This window comes from Porites lutea, chromosome 5, assembly GCF_958299795.1.
Source record: "Porites lutea chromosome 5, jaPorLute2.1, whole genome shotgun sequence".
Classification (NCBI taxonomy): Eukaryota; Metazoa; Cnidaria; class Anthozoa; order Scleractinia; family Poritidae; genus Porites; species Porites lutea.
The window spans coordinates 1,323,983-1,340,662 of NC_133205.1; the positions used below are offsets into that span (position 1 = coordinate 1,323,983).

A 16,680-nucleotide genomic window follows, 5' to 3' on the forward strand; every position below is an offset into this window, starting at 1 on the left:
GGAAGTCAGATAATACTGCTTCTTGCAGCCATCATCTGTAAGTCGGTTCATTTCAAATCATTTCAAATCAAATCTCGGCAACGGGACTCTGTGTGCAAGAACTACTAAAGTAATTAGCTGCGTCTGTTTTTGAGCTATCACATATGAATTAGATTTTGTACATGACACAAAATATATACATAATAATTAGGCGAAGATAATACACCTTCTTGCAACCATAATTGTGGAGAACTGAAATTAGGCCTCTGACCAACGCAATTCAAGAACGAGAACTGAATCGATTTTACTCCAATAAGCTCTTGTGCAGGGCTCTTGAAAGAGTTTCATTGATCTCGTCATCGTCTTCAGCCGTTACCTGGTAGAGATGATAAATGCAAATCACCTTTTTAACAATTCTTATTATATTAAAGAAGGGTAACCAACAACAAAATGCCCTTCGCTTCTTTTCTTTTCAAACAAAAGTCTACCCCGGGTACAAGAGGTTTTCTTCTCGTGTGCGGCGTTATACTTCGGTATCTTGGGCAGAGGCGAAGCCACTCGCAGCAAGTGGGTCCCTTTATACACTTGGAACAGAAATCGGAAACCGCGCTAGCCTGCGTAGCAGTCGCTTGGAAGTAGTGGACGCACGAAAGAACGGGCGCGCGAGAGAGAGACACACGAGGGGAGACAGAGCACTCCCCTTGCGTGTCTAACTGCCACGTGCAAACGAATTAAGCTACAAGGGTAGAGAATACCTTATAAATTAAAAGAATGCACGGAGCTGGTAATTAAACTAAATGGAAGTACTGCTTTAAAATGTTATGACTTAGTCTCTTTTCAATAATTGCTCTACATTTCTGAGAAACTAACCTTTAGCTTTGCAAAATCGAATGACACGTCATCTCCAATCAGCACGAATGGTGCCCAGTCCCTCGCATCAGGATATCCATTGTTCCTCATCCATTTCATGGCCTGGTGAAGACATTCACTGGCACTGTCTCCAAGCGCAAGGTGCTTGTAAAAACAGCGCATGAATATCTCTGTTGACTTGTCAGGTAGTGCCCACAGAGCCACCAATACTGAACGAGCTCCAGATCCTAAGAACGCTCGAGCGATCCCAACAACTCCTTCGGATTTTATCTGGCCACAAGCACTGTGGCAACAGCTTAGCACAACAAGTTTAGCTCGGAGCTGAACCTTTGAAATGTCGGACATGGTCAGTAGGTAGTCTTCCTCTTTTGGATGGCCATCAGTTGGTCGGCGAGGGGTAAGCGCGATTTCTCCTCTTTCGGCGTTACCATGTGCAGCGATGTGTATGAGACTCACTGAAGATATCATTTGGAGGACCGCATCTTTAGTTGCATGTTCGCCTATCAAAGGCTGAGCACCAATGAGCCGTCCAATCATCTCTGCTTCCTTTCTTGCAAAAAGCAACGCTTTCTTTTTGTCAAGTAATCCCTTGTAAATCACAAAACCAACTTCCGGATCACCAACTATCAGTGTGCCTGTCTGACTGTGATAGTCCGCTGGGCTGTTCTGAATGAGTTTCAGAGTTGTCAAGGAAGGAACCATGCGGATCCTGAATTTGTCTGACAAACTGACGCCACTTTCATCGAGCAATGCAGCGAATGGAACGCTGTACAAGAAGCGATCAGGAACAATAACAATTTCGCTTTCCTTAGCGAGTAAGTCAGCCACAGGAGCAATGATCAATTTGTAATAAAGAGAAAGACTGGGGTACAGTTCTTGGTCTTCTTCTTCTGTATCCTCCAATTCTACAAGTCGGAAACAAGAAGAGCTGTTTTCTTTGGATAATCCTTGCCCAAGTTGTCTATCATTTACAGAAGATAAAAATCGATCTTCACAATGCCCTTTAGGTAGAATACAAAGTCTCCGGAAAAGAATTTCCTTGCGTAGAAACGTATCCAAATTCTGTACCGTCTCATTCTCAACGAGAATGTCTTTTGTCTTTATTGCTCGAAACTCTACAGGTTTGTTTTCTCTAAGGATCCACAGAAAAATTTGTTCCTCAGAAAATGAAATGTACAGACAAAGAGACCTCACTTTATTGCGGATAAATCGCTCGAGGTCTTCCCGAGATTGATGATTGAATAACGGATTTTCTACATTATACTGACGTGACATTAAGTCTGCCAGACCCCTGGCCCGTCCAAGCTCTAAAGCGTGGAGTCCCTCAAAGACACAACCTGTAATAGAACCCAATTCACCAAAGATCCTATATAGGAAGCTATACTTTTCTAGAATTGATACCTTAAACTCGTCATTGTCTTTCATCAGATTATTACGCATATTCTCACACTTAGTAAGTGATTCCAACAAATTCAAAAGAGCCTCCTGTGAATTTCCTTTCTGTGCCGCAACTACTAAAAGACTTGTTTGCGCACCTAACTCTCCTTCCCGGTCTCCTATTTCTTTACCTATAGCAAATGCTTTTTTATAGTATTCTTGAGCCTTGTCATATTCTCCAAGAGCACAGAACACCCTTCCCAAGCTATTGTAACTTGCGCCCACTCCTTGTCGGTCACCGAGTTTTTGCTGAATCGCGAGTGCTTTCTCGCAATATTCTTTAGCCTTGTCGTATTCGCCAAGTGAAGTTGACACCAGACAAAGTGTCCCGTAAGATAATCCTACTCCAGACTGGTGACCGATTTCTTGTTGGATCGCAAGTGCTTTCTCGAGGTAATCTTTAGCCTTACCATATTCACCGAGTGAGTAAAACACCTGTGCAAGACTACTGTAAATTGCCCCTTCTTCCGGCCTGTTACCAATTTCTTTATGGCTCGCAAGTGCTTTCTCGAAATAGTCTTTAGCCTGGCCATATTCACCGAGTGCGTTAAACAGCATTCCTAGGTTATTATTAGTTTCCCCCACTGCCTTTCTGTAACCAATTTCGTGGCTAATCGCAAGCGCTTTCTCGAAATATTCTTTAGCCTTGCCATATTCTCCAAGTGAATGAAAAACCTGTCCTAAATTACAGTACAGTACGCATACTTCCCTCCGATTGCCAGTTTCGTTATGGATCGCAAGTGCTGTCTCGTAATATTGTTTAGCCTTCCCATAGTCACAAAGCGCTAGAAATATCAGTCCTATCTGAGCGTAAGATATGCCTGCTTCATCCTTGTCGCCAGTTTCTTCATGGATTGTAAGTGCTTTCTCGTGATATTCTTTGGCCTTGCCATATTTACCGAGTGAATGAAACACCTGACCTAGGCTGGTGTAACACAGCCCCACGTTCCTAAGGACACCAGTTTCTTGACTGATCGCAAGTGCTTTCTCGTTGTATTCTTTAGCCTTGCCATATTCACCAAGTGAGAGATAGACCTGTCCTAGCTTAAGGTAAGATGATCCTACTCCGTCCTTATCACCAACTTCTTGCTGGAACGCAAGTGCTTTCTCGTAATGTTCTCTTGCCTTGCCATAGTCACCGACTGCATAAAACACCAGTCCTAGGTTACTGTAAGATACGGCTAATTCCTCCCTTTTGCCAAATTCCTGAGCTATCGCAAGTGACTTCTCGAGATGTTCCTTAGCCTTGCCATGTTCAGCCAGGGCAAAATAAACTATTCCAAGGTTACCGCTAGATACGCCTTCTCCCTGCCTATCACCAATTTCTTGTTTGATCGCTACTGATTTCTCCTGGTATTGCAAAGCTTTGCCATATTCGGCCATTCCAAGATAAGCCAGTCCTAGGTTACCGTAAGATACACCTACTCCCACCTGATCACCAGTTCCTTGACTAATAGCAAGGGCTTTCTCGTGACAGTCTTTAGCCTTGCTATAGTCACTGAGTTTATAAAACACCAGTCCTAGTCTACCTAATGACTTGTTAACTTCGCACTGGTCATCGATTTCTTGATTGATCGCTAGTGCTTTCTCGTGATATTCTTTCGCCTTGTTGTATTCACCGAGTGCATAAAAAACCTGTCCGAGCTCACTGTAGCATACGGCTACTCCCCCCTGGTCATCGATTTCTTGATTGATTACAAGTGCTTTCTCGTGATACTCTTTTGCTTTACCGTGTTCACCCAGTTCAAGAGAAACCCGCCCGAGGTTAATGTAAGATGCACTTATTCCCTCCTGGTAACCTAACTCTTGTACAATCGCAAGTGCTTTTTCAAGATGTTCTTTCGCCTTACCATATTCACTGAGTGCACAAAAAGTTCTTCCGAGGTTAAGGTAGGATAGGCCTATTCCCTGTCTGTCACCGATTTCTTGGTTAATCATAAGTGCTTTCTGGTGATGCTCTGCAGCCTTACCATATTCATAGAGCGAGTAAAACAGCTGGCCTAAGCGATCGTAAGATACGACTACTCCTTCCAGGTGACCAGTTCGTTGGGAAAACAAAAGTAAGGCCTGGTAATATTCTTTATCGTTGCTATAATCTCTTCTCGAAGGAGGCTTTATTCCAAGACTTGGATCTTGATCCATACTATGACAGAGGAAATTCTGAATGACTATCCCAGGACTATTATGAGCGATGAAAGTAAAGCTTGACGTTTGGCCCTTTCATCGGTGTGTCTTTTTAATCCGGAGTAGGTAACCGAGGTAAATTGCTCGAGATATTCTCGATATTTTACCATTAAACAACTGTTCTACTAGGCATGGAAATCAGTTTTGACCCCCTGATATCATTTTTTGGCCATGAGGAATAGAGATGTCATTTCAGAACAAATTCGTTTTTCTGTGTTTGTCAGGCTTTCTGCAAAGAAATCAAATAAATAGCCTTGAATAGCCGAGATTATTGATAAAGATAAAAAGACCACAAACAGCCCATTCATCAAATCAATCAATTGAACATTTCAACATTTTGTCTTAAATTCTACTGAGTAGTGAACCGCATAAATGTGCGGCTGAAGGTGAGGCTACGGAAAAACAGGCAACAAAAACGTGCATCTTATTTTGGAACATTCAGGTGTTGAACGCGATGTTGCGCGTTCTACCACTCACGTTCAAACCTGTCTTGCTAGCAAGTTGCGTGAATACTGACTACTGATTGGACAAAATTACGCGGGAGTCACACCATACACGACGAAACGTAATTAGCCACTTGTTGCCAAACAAGTTTGCCCGGGCCAGTATTAAAAACGCGCAACATTTTACGGATTCTTGTTGCAAAAAATAGAACTTCTCTCTACTTTCTGCAACAACTTTTCGCAACCTGCAACAACCTAAGTTTAATTCGTGGGTGGTAAAACGCGTAACCTCGCTACTCTACTCGTTTTGCAGCAATGTTGCAAAACAAGTTACACTTTTTTGTTGCCCGTTCAGTTCCTACCTTTAACCCTGCGGAGGAAAGGTGTTTCGTTTCCCATCACCGATTCTCCTTTGAAAGTCGAAAGCGACTACTGATAAGACAACATTTCAGCTTTTGGAAAGGACTTACCCGTTCTCTCAGTATTTGATTGATTTTTTGATAACTCAGGTACCAGTACCCAGATGATTGAAAATCTGCTGGCAACAGTCACTCCTTTTGTATAATAATTCCATAAAGCGTTCTGCTCCAAATTCTGATAATAATATAGATATATAATTTTAGTAGTGACCAAATTTTTCAAACGGATAATTTACGACATACCATATAACTTTCTTAAAGTAAATATGTATGGTTTCCCCACACGTTATCAATCTGAATATCTAACTCTAATATTAATCCATCTGGCATCTTCCCTATTAGAGGGGGTGGGGGAGGGGAGGGTGAATAGGCCAACAGATCGGCGGATTGTGAAAATCTTTTTGCCCGGATTTCGGATTAAGAGTGGAATTTTAACGGATCTGCGGATCCTGCAGAAGCAGCGGATTGCGGATTCATCCATTTTTGGGCCCCGTATTTTGGACTTTGCGTGTAATAAAATATTTTTGCCCGAATTTCGGATTCAGGGCGAAAATTTAAAGGCGGATTTGGTTAATAAATCATAACGGATCGGCAGATTTGCATATCCTATTCACCCCCTCCTCTAAAATGAAGTGTAATTTGTCTGAGTCACTCCATTGTGTAAAAATTCCTCAAAGCGTTCTGATGGAGCAAATAAGTTGAATAATTTTTGTGGTGGCCAAAGTTTTTGAATTTAATCTATAAACGCGAGTTATATCACACTATCTGACTAAGACTAGGATAAACCTTCGTTGTCAGTCTTTGACCTTAACCTACTAATAGTTGGGTTATGAACAATGTTCGTAAGTGGCTTTGTTAAAGGCGCTGCCGTCGTTTTTCACCGTAAAAAGGCCCTTGATAGTCAGTGATTACGATATTTTGCTTCATTAATTACTATACTTTGGGATACGTTGGTCCAATTTAAAATGGTTGGCCTCTTACTTTGATAATCGAACTAAAATTTGACGCATTTACTATTGTAAGTCGATCCTCAAATTATTGTTGAGATGCGTGGTTCCTCAAGGAATAATTTTGGTACCTTTTTGAAGCTGTACGCTGTTGACATTTTTTAAACTCGGCCTCTTACAAAAGCAGCCTTTATTATTTTAAATTATAGTAGATGACAGTCTGTTTACATGGAGGTGGGGGACCCCAGGTAGGTGAGGTAACCCACTTAGGTGGGGTAACCGCCTAGCCGGGGTACGTCCGATTGGTAATACATCAAATTCGCGCAAAATTCACTTTCGGGGTGGCTTTGTATCATTACTAAAAGTAACAATAGAAAGCCACAGCCCTGAAGGTTGTAGCAAGAGCAGCAAGTGAGTGTAGAAGAGCATTTATCGCCAAAACACGTGGTTTACCAACATTTTTCTTGTTTACGTGCTAGCGACCATTCAATAATCTTGAAAAAGTGCACCCCAGGAGGGCGGGGTCGTAAGATTAAATGTAAAGGAGGGTTATTTTTTAACTCCACCTAAGCGGGTTACCTCACCTTCCTAGGGTTCCCCACCTTCATGTAAACAGGCCCTAAATTAATTGATGTAAATACAGCCTGCCAGCACAGCCTTTCCCTTGGCGTTCTTGAGAAAGACTTTGCATGAATCGAGTTAGATCTTTGTTGAGTATGCGCGGCATGTTGCTAGGACACAGTTTCGACCTCAGGCCTAATAGCCGTGCGTTTGATATAGCTGGCTCAGTTATGACCAGCAGTTTATTAATAAACGAATGCTCGCAACGGAAAAACCAGTTCGACGAGGGAAAACCATTCTCGTCCCCAGAGCCACTAGGCTTAATTTGTAACCGACCAGTGGTTTCCCTCGTTTCCCAACCACGCTACCAAGAAACGACGGGCTCTGGGGACGAGAATGATGGAAAACAGGACTGACTAGTCCAGAAGTTTGGGCTGCGGCGACCTCAAAGGCAGTTTAACGCGCGACATTTCTTTTCCCCTCCTCTGTAAGGAGACGCTGCTCATAGGGGGATGTAAATACTGATACATGTATATAGTCAACTTTTATACGATCTTATCTTACACTCACCAAGGTGCGTATGCTCTCTTCAACCGTTCTGAAAACTTTAAGGCATCAAAATCCAGTCGGAAGATTTCTGTCGATTGTGACAAATCGAAGTATGTCATTCAAATCAACTCGCATCACACTTTTTGAAAAATAAAATAATACAAACGACATACAAAAGAAAGTCGATTAAAGTTAACTGCTGTCCCTGACTAACAAAGGCCGTCATTACAAAGCATGGATGTGAAGGCCTCATTTTTAATCTCCGCGATTTAAAAATTGTTTAACTTGGTGATGTTTCCGGGTAACGTGCACGTCATTAAATTTCGGTATTATTTCGAAACACCTAGGACTATCTCAACAGTTATGCTCGGTCCGTGGAAGAATAATTATCAGCATTGAACTACAACGAAATATGAGAAAACAAAGAAACCAGTTCTGTAAATTACACTCAATGCTTAGAGATGTTTGTCCTACGTGTGTGTTCGCGTGACAGTAGAGCACTTAATCTCACAATTTACAGATATTGAACTGATAGTGTAGATATATTCTGTTGCATAGGAATTTAACCATGGAAAAACCTTTTAAGGTTTTAAAAAACACGATATGGATAAGCTTTACATATATTCGTACTTACCACGGTGAGTTTTCCTGATTGCAAGGTTTGTACAACTGAAAGCAATAAAGTCCGGTATTACACAAAACTTACTCTTCAAAGACTTCATTCTTATTGTGACATTGTTTCAGTCACGAAGGGACTACAATTATAATTTTGTCTCCGTCAAACTGAAAAATCCGATTTCAATTTGGAGTATTTTACTATAACACCAGCTTACTCTGAAGACATTGCAATACACGATGTTTTTGTCTCTTTTGAACATATGCACTCAAACTAGTTACTAAAGCGAGGGAAATTTCCCTACAACATCTAAAAATTAAGACGAAGTCGAAATGTTTTGAGGATTTTCAAATAATTATGGTAGCAGAATAGCAAACTAACCGTGTATTCACGCCAATCGTGTATTAACGCAAACGGCAATGGACGCACCCTGGATTTTTCCACTGGAGTCTAAAGCACGTAGCAGACAAGTGATTCACTTCAAAAGTTTAACATTTCATGGCGTCATAAAGTGATATCCTCTGACGTAGTCTATCCACAAAAGTGTACTGTAGACAAAAGAACTGCTCTCGTCTGTTAGTATTCGGTCGAATATCTATTCTCCGAAAATCGCGCGAGCGTAAACAGAGGAAGAAAAAATATGGGATGATAATACTGATAATATAATATTTTAACTGACTTTATATAACGGGATCAAAAACACCCTGCAAGGAGCAACCAGTTGGCTAGCTACAAGCATTGACAAGGCGTGGAACTGGTGACTACCAAGAAACACTGTATAGGGAGACTCAATCCGAGACCTCTAATGGCAAGACAGACGCAACGACCGCTCGGTCATGCTGCATCCTTGTCCTGTTTCGATATTGTGCTTGTTCTTGATGTATAGAGGCGAGGCAAACAAAGCTAACCAACTGTGCCAGATCTAACGATGGTTAGTAGTCCAGCTGGAGTTCGAACCCGCGACTTCCCGCTTCCCGCTCAGTATCTAGACCAGTGCTTTACGTAAACAGCTACCAGCCTGGCTTACCCGGGATGTAAGTACTGTACCGTCCCCCTATGGATCCAACGTTTAGGGCAAGTGTGGGTGTTGATTTATACTGAGGGCAGGATATGTACGTTCTGATACAAACGAATGGTTGTTATGCTTTCCTTCAAAAAATCATTTTATTAATTTTATAAACGGAAAGATGTTAATGTAATTTAGCGCACGCCAACAAATTATTTACTGACAGAAGCCTACACACGCAGCTAGCCCTTCCCCCCCCCCTCCCCGAGGGGGGGGAGCGTACTGCCATGTATGGACCATAAAGGATGTGCCGCTGAGAAGGATATGATTTTCAAGTCGTTTAATCCGGGACCGGGGATAAAAATCTAGTGAAAAGGCCGTCATCTACGGAAAAAAGATCATTGACATGAAAGCTCATGAAAAATTGGAGTTTTCTGGTTCATCATGGTTTTTGGTGCCTTCGTCCTACTTTATACAGCCTAAAAAGCTCGCTCCACTCGGTTTACAGCTTTTCTGCAGTTAAACTCCAGAGGTCGACTTGACTCAAGCGTATTGAACATGGCTTACATATATGCCAAGGGTTTCAGGGTTACAGCGACACACCCTCCCCCAAAGCTTCCTATAGTCCTCCCTTTTAATGGTCGCGTAGTCATCTGTGCCCATTGTTGTACATGTAATAGTTAAATATCTCCTTACTCTCGTCATGTAACGTAGCACGACTTTCATACTCTCGTAAAAAGTCACATAAAGATGAAACTTGCCGATATCACAAAAGATGCGTTCATATAAGACAAGCAGAGGCCAGTAATAAAAGAGTTCCCTTGATAACTTCTTAACACATTCTCTAAAGATCCTGTGCGAGTTATTTGCCCTTAAAATCCTGGGAAATTTCTCTGTACACAAACTGAGTCAGTTTGAGAATGAACCAGTGAATAAACAACTGGATTAACAAAGCACCAAAACCCTTGTAAAACCCTCCAAGACCCTCGTCTCTCCAAATGGAACGAAAACAGTCAAATACACCACCATAGTTGGTGCATAGTGGCACAACACCACTACCAGTGTCTAAATCATCGATGATGGTCCTCGTGCCCTGAACATACAGTTGATTGAGAACTGTTTCCAGTGGATATAACAGAATTTCCGGGATGAACAGTGCAAGAAAATTGCCTACAAGCTCTGGGTAGTATGTCTGCGTCATGTCTGTGGAATCTGGAGGTTCGTCATCAGATGACGTAGGATGCTGATCACGTGGCAAACTGAGACCTCTTCCTTTCATTTTAATCAGTACCAGGTGCTGGATCAAGGTGCCCAGAATGTAGGTTAGCAGACCGTGAAGCACTGTGGGTAATATCAGGGTCCACATAGGTAGAAGACGGCCATGGCGACCTGAGGACCTATCCCAGCCAACAACACGGTACATCCAGTCCTTTAAGCTGTCTAGCATGTTGTCTTGATCACGTGTGAGGTCACTCTGCAAGAGGCAATACATCATTAATGGTAGGCTGCAAACGCAGATGTATTTCCCAGTGGCAGATCCAGACCTTCAAATAAAGGGGGGGGGGGGGGGGGGGGGGTCATCCAGACCCTGAGATAAGGGGGGGATCAGTCTTCAAAAAAAGTTTTTTTGGCCCTTTTGGCCTCACTTTGGGCTAAAAATAAGGGGAACTGCTGGGCCCCCTGGGCCCAGCCCTGGATCCACCACTGTTTCCACTCATCTCTGGGTGGAAGGAAGCAATGACTGGAAATATGTCTGGGTTTGAAAGCTACATTAATAGATTAGGAGTTCTTCACTGTGGCATCTGCCAAATTTCCTACACTCTCAAAAAAGGAATGCTGAATTGCAAGTTACCATTGATATAACTGGTTAAGTAATAGTTATTGATACAAAGAAATATTTTTTTTATAAAAATAAATCTTTTATGTTGCCTGTCATTAATAAAAACAAAAAGATACATGTACTTATCAGAGGATCTCCAAACACAATCAACTGTTATTGTAATAAGATTACACCTTCACAATTAACTTGCTCCATTTCATAATGAGTGTAGATCTATTATTGGAGGCTGCAAGCTTGCAATTTATTTATCATTATTAAAAACTCCACACTGAGAAAGAGAGTTTTACCTTCACTGTTTCTGTCAAGCTTGTGGCTGCAACCGGCATACTGATGGCCAAACTTAAACTGAAAAAGAAAAACCAAAACCACAAAATTCATTTCATCATTGAGATACCAACAATATGATGATAGCTAGCATCTCAGACTCCGCCTTCCTAAGAGGTCCTTACCTCTTTTGACTTCTTGCCTTTTTTCCTACTTACACATAGTCAAATATAATTCCTTTTAAACAGTTTTATATTATTATTACACTGTACACAATCTGAAGACAAGGATACTCACCCTTTTAGGAGAAGATGGCCCCCTACATCCTTACAAGAACTTTTACGATTAGGAGCATCCCTAGATGTTAAAAATTAAGAACAAATGTGTTAATACTATAATCATTATTACTTCATCCCAGGGACTTGAACATAAACATTGCAATTCCTATGGCATGACTTTTCAAAAGCCTCCTTTTACAGTACATTCATATTACAAAATGTTCATGATGGCCAGCCTATTTGTGCTATAAAATTAAGAGCTTTTAAAGGGTAATTTGGATTTTAAAATGTTGCTTTTATAGTTGACAAAGGCACCTTAGAAAGGAAAAAATCTGAGTTGTGCAATCAGGGGTATATTTGCACTAAGCTGGGATTCAAGTTTTTTTTTAGCTCTGATAAGGATGTTGTTTTTTTCAGTCAGTGAGACAGGCAACTCAGACTTCCAAGCATGGTCTTTGTTGCTAACAGATATCCTTATCAGTTTCATCAAAATGCCATCCACCTGAAAATAAATAATTATCTACTGTAATGTTAACTATGATGAGCAACAAGAACATCCACCAAGGAGGCTAGGACATCTACTTGATTTTGAATACTCTTACGTCTGGTCAGCTATTTCAGAACAATACAATTTACCCTATTGAAAGACACTTTCGGCTTCATATCGCAAGTTACCAGAAGAGCTGCTTCTTGCAGATTCAAATATTATTAAGTGCAAATGCATGTTTTACTTACTGGGGTAGATGAGTCAAACTACTGATGCCTGCCTCACTGAAGAAGTTAACAGCACACACAACATATGTACTACCACAACCCTTCCATAATGCACCATAGCTCTGAAACAGTGCAAAAGTTGACATGACTTATAACGTTTGAAACAACTAATCACATGAGTATTCATTAAGGTACTTACATCATAGTTACATACTTTAAAACAATTCTTTACCTGATTTCTTTTGACCCTGAGAAGTATCTGGAAAACGGTGAATGGAGACAGGTGATACTTTCTGGCTCCATGATTTACCTGTTACACACAAAATGAAAAAGAAACAGTGCAGGTCAGAACAGGGTTAACACAGAAAAAGGCACCTTTAAAATATGCAGAAAGTCTGCAGTAGTCTACAGTTCAAAGCTTATAGATACTGCCGATCTGGATAAAAACACTGAAGACAATTGAGAAGGTGTAGATCCATTTCAAACTTGGAGAGATTGGAACAAGAGCAATGCTTTGGGAAGTTTGGCCTCTTTACAGTTAGACAGTGACTTGTTAATATATTGCAATAATGTAGTTATAATAAATTATCCACTCCCCTTTGGAGCTTTTCATGGATAATTTACAATACTTGTTAGAGAACTTTTTCCAGGCTGCTTGTGCCACAGTTTACTATTTTTTATGAGGTAATCCCGGTTATGTCCTGCTAAATTACAGAATATGAATTTGAGATAGATCACTGCCCCAGGAACTGTGCCCTCTACTCTTTACCAAAAGCTTGTCGGTTGTTTAACCTCATACAGAATTTATACATGTATGCAAGGGTTATGAGACAAGACCTTAATAGTTTATCCTGCGAAATTAAGTACACTAGAAAGCCTAACCAGGTTCAGATCCATACCAGTTTCCACAATTTTATACAAATTGGTCAGATTTTTCATGATGAATATATTTTTGGTAAAAAACTTTAAACTTTGCAAGTTAAAATCTGAAAAATGGTTTGGACAGTTAGTAAATATCCTGTCTGAATGAGTCAGAAACCCTGGAAAGGGGACTTGGGGAGTTAAAATCCAAAAAATTTCCCAGGGGAACACGCCTACTAACTGTTTGCGAATGTTATAACAAAGGCAGCACTTTCTCCTCATTTGGTTTAGGACCCTGAATGTTGGTGTGGCCAGGGTTGAATTGGCAGCCAGCTCCTGCTTGGCAGACAGGCACTTATTAGCTAAAAGAAGTAGTAAACAAGTACCTGGCATTGTCTTCTAAAGACTGTGAATGGATGTGTCAGAAACTGAGCAGCTAAAATACTAAGAAAGAAAGACACATGACACACACATTATCATGAGAAGAAGATTTGGGGGCAGTATAACTCATGTAAAGAAAACTCCTGCATTTATCTTTCCTTCCTCATTTTATTACCTTCCTGTTCCAATAGCAAAACCAACAAGTCTTTGTGAGCTTTCTGTCAAAACAAGTTATCACAATAACATTAATACTATAATTTAGCCACATGGTTAGCAGTTCAGATGGTGGTAATATTGTATAAATGAATAATATTTTATCCACAGTGTAAAACAATTTCATCATGTGAGGGGAAGATAATTAAAGGAGGACTTTAGAAATCCAACATCATGTCCCAACCCTCAACAGCTGTAGTCTCAATCTGAACTTCTAACCCAGCCCTTTGGTGGGATATCTAAATTTTGTAAAGCAAATCAGCTGAAATAGTGAGACAAAATTTTATCACTTGAACAGGCGCCATGACCATTGCCAAAGCTCATCAGGGGGCTAGTGAATGAAACCTGCTGAGGAATCCTGACACCTTCTGACGTTTTAGTTTTGACGGCTGACATTCATTGTAAACTGCCACATCAGAACATATTTTTTTGGCTATGTTTAAGAAACCTATGAATTGATTATTGTTCTAAGCTGGCTCAACAGTGGCATGACTTGGTTTCAGACAAATTCAGTCAAATAAAATACCTTCTGTCAGAAATAAAACATAATGTAAAAGCCGGTTTAATGCATTTATAACTTATAAAATGAGTTTGGCATAGTAGAAGCACAACGTTTGACAACGCTGAAAAAAGTTATTTAAGCCTAAGCGTTTAGAACAAAATAGAAAAATGGCTCCTGTTTCTATGCTCTTCATTCATGGTTTTGGCCATTTCAATTTGATTTAACTCGTTCTGGCCGGAGCTGAATACATATGATAACATTAACCTACTTCTTATAATATTCTTATAATATTATTGTAATATGTGTGCAGAAGTTTTAACCTGGCTGATGTTTTACAGTCGATTGGATGCCAAAACATTTATTGACATAAATTTATTCCGCTTTAACGATTTCGTTAATCGAATTACTGTTGCATTATTTTCATTTCAAGTAAGATCATTTAATTAATTTCAACTATACTTCATTGAATGACTTGAACGCTGGTTATTTTGGAGCAAGCCTACAGGCCCATTGACCATGGAGTTATCAGACGTTCTTGACTAAATATGTCTAAATCACTCACCTATTTGGTGTTCTTTGGGCGTTTTTCTATCAACGGAGGACAAAATATTTTCCTGAGCTTCAGTTTCCTGATCGTTAACAGTTTGTCGCCGCGAAAGAGGCAAATTTTCTCTTTCGATTCCTCTCAGTCTATCGAACACCATTTTGATTTTCCCTTACTGATTGCCCAGTCCATCCTCTGATACCTATACCGCGCGAGCAACTGGGAAAGGTTTGGTTTACACAGGCCAACCACCTTGTTCGTGTGTGATCGCCCTCGTTATTATTATTATTTTTTTTTGTATTTTAATAAATTTTTGTTTTGCTATGTAATCCATTTGTATTACATTATCAGTCGCCCTCGTTATGTCTCTCACAGGACGCCCAGCTGGGGTGGGCGGGGGGAGAGAGGGGGGCATGGAGACACCCAGGGCTGGAGACTGAGCTTAGGGGGGAGGGGGAGGGTATACTCCCTTTTATGGCCAATACTGGCTCGAAAGGGGTACCTCTTTTTAGATTCAGGTCAGAACAGGGATTAGCCTGCTAGCAAGCTCTCCTATTTAGGCGAGCGAAGCGAGCCTCGCGAGAACGCGCGAGCGAGGGGAATTCTGCCCCTCGCGGCCTTGCCGCTCGCTCGCGCGTTCTCGCGAGACTCGCTTTGCTCGCCTAAAGAGGAGAGCTTTCTCGCAGGCTAAACAGGGAATGGATTTTACTAGTTTAAGTCCGTAAAAGGGTAGTGAAAATCATTTTTGTCTGGAACGAGACCTAACGGGGCCGCAAGATGTATCAGTGGTTGTGGAAAAGAAAACTTCCTGGTTCACTAGTCGATTAAGGGCTTGGACCTCGGGGCGGGGCCTCCCCTCATAAACCTTTGTTTAGTCCCCCCGGCGGTGTCTCGTAAAATCCGTTTTGGTTAGGGTCATCGGTCAGGACTGCAATAAAAACCTTCTCATGACTTTCGTCACTAGTTTTCGCTAGTTCGTTTTTTAAAAAATGTCAATTTGTGGACAACAAGTAAGCCCAAGAATGCGGACCGGAGGAACAGCACCAATCTCAACGAACTAGAAAGAGTTTTGCCTCTGCTTCCGACTTCACTAGAACATATAAACGACAAAGTCAAAGTCGGAGTTATTACGACGTACAGAGTGGACCCGTTGAGTTTCATTTAAGCTAAGAATCCGATTTTTGATTCAGTCACTAATTGCGACTGTGACTGCATCGCTTGAAATTAACCAACGAAAATGACTAAATATACCATAAGAAAAAGTTTTCAGTGTGTCGTCCAATCGCCCATGGCTTATGGGTACATACAACGGTTGTACGACATACGTACGATGCTTATTTTTAATACCGTACGCATATGATGTATGTGACGTCATGAGGTTTGCACATCATTGCTTATATTTGCAGCAACAACTCAGCAAAAATAGCCTCTACAAAAGTCGAAATTCTGAGTATAATAGTAATAATAACAATAATAATACATAATACATAATAGTAATAATATCGAGACATTTCCCAGGGTCCAAAGGCGCTATTTACAAGTTTAAAAATTTAAAACTACAGTAAAAGCTAAAATTTAAAAACCATAGTAAAGAACTACAAAAACTAAAGATAAAACAATTTTAGATATAAAAACACCACAGTCAAGTCATCAATTTAAAAAAAGCGCGTCTAAAAAAAGCTGCATGAAAAACTTCAAAACTTCATGGGCAGCTTAAGCCGTTCCGATTTTCAGTCAATTTACATCACAGGCCATCGACGACCTTGACTCTAAACCAACTAAACGAAAATCATATTGTCATGTTCATAGAAAAATAAATCCATAATTTGTCAATGTATGTAGGAAGACCGCGGTACGAAGTAAGGTGAAATGTGGTATCCTGCTTTTATTACGCGATAACTGACGGAATTTTTCTCTCCAAAAATTTTGAGTCTCTCTGTTGTCCAAGATCAAACTGGGAGATGGCTTCCCACCCCCCAACATTTTTTCTCTTCAATTCAGGAGTCTAACAGATTTGATTAGTCTTCAGTTCATTTTAAAACCAAATGCGCTTTTAAGCTTGAAGGTAAAAG

The 16,680-nt window shown here is 40.7% G+C and overlaps 2 protein-coding genes across 2 annotated transcripts; both read right to left on the reverse strand.

Moving 5' to 3' along the window:
• Positions 1 to 63: 63 nt before the first annotated feature.
• Positions 64 to 2,453, reverse strand: LOC140936676 (tetratricopeptide repeat protein 28-like). The gene is made up of 2 exons (XM_073386167.1): positions 850 to 2,453; positions 64 to 355 (listed from the first exon to the last, which is right to left on the reverse strand). Exons 1-2 carry the CDS (start codon positions 2,287 to 2,289, stop codon positions 284 to 286), a joined length of 1,512 nt encoding a protein of 503 aa, XP_073242268.1. The 5' UTR covers positions 2,290 to 2,453; the 3' UTR covers positions 64 to 283.
• Positions 2,454 to 9,289: 6,836 nt separating this feature from the next.
• Positions 9,290 to 14,804, reverse strand: LOC140936967 (mitochondrial outer membrane protein SLC25A46-like). Its single transcript, XM_073386480.1, has 8 exons — positions 14,627 to 14,804; positions 13,525 to 13,567; positions 13,355 to 13,412; positions 12,340 to 12,417; positions 12,129 to 12,229; positions 11,413 to 11,472; positions 11,139 to 11,196; positions 9,290 to 10,485 (listed from the first exon to the last, which is right to left on the reverse strand). Exons 1-8 carry the CDS (start codon positions 14,766 to 14,768, stop codon positions 9,874 to 9,876), a joined length of 1,152 nt encoding a protein of 383 aa, XP_073242581.1. The 5' UTR covers positions 14,769 to 14,804; the 3' UTR covers positions 9,290 to 9,873.
• Between the last annotated feature and the right edge of the window lie 1,876 nt (positions 14,805 to 16,680).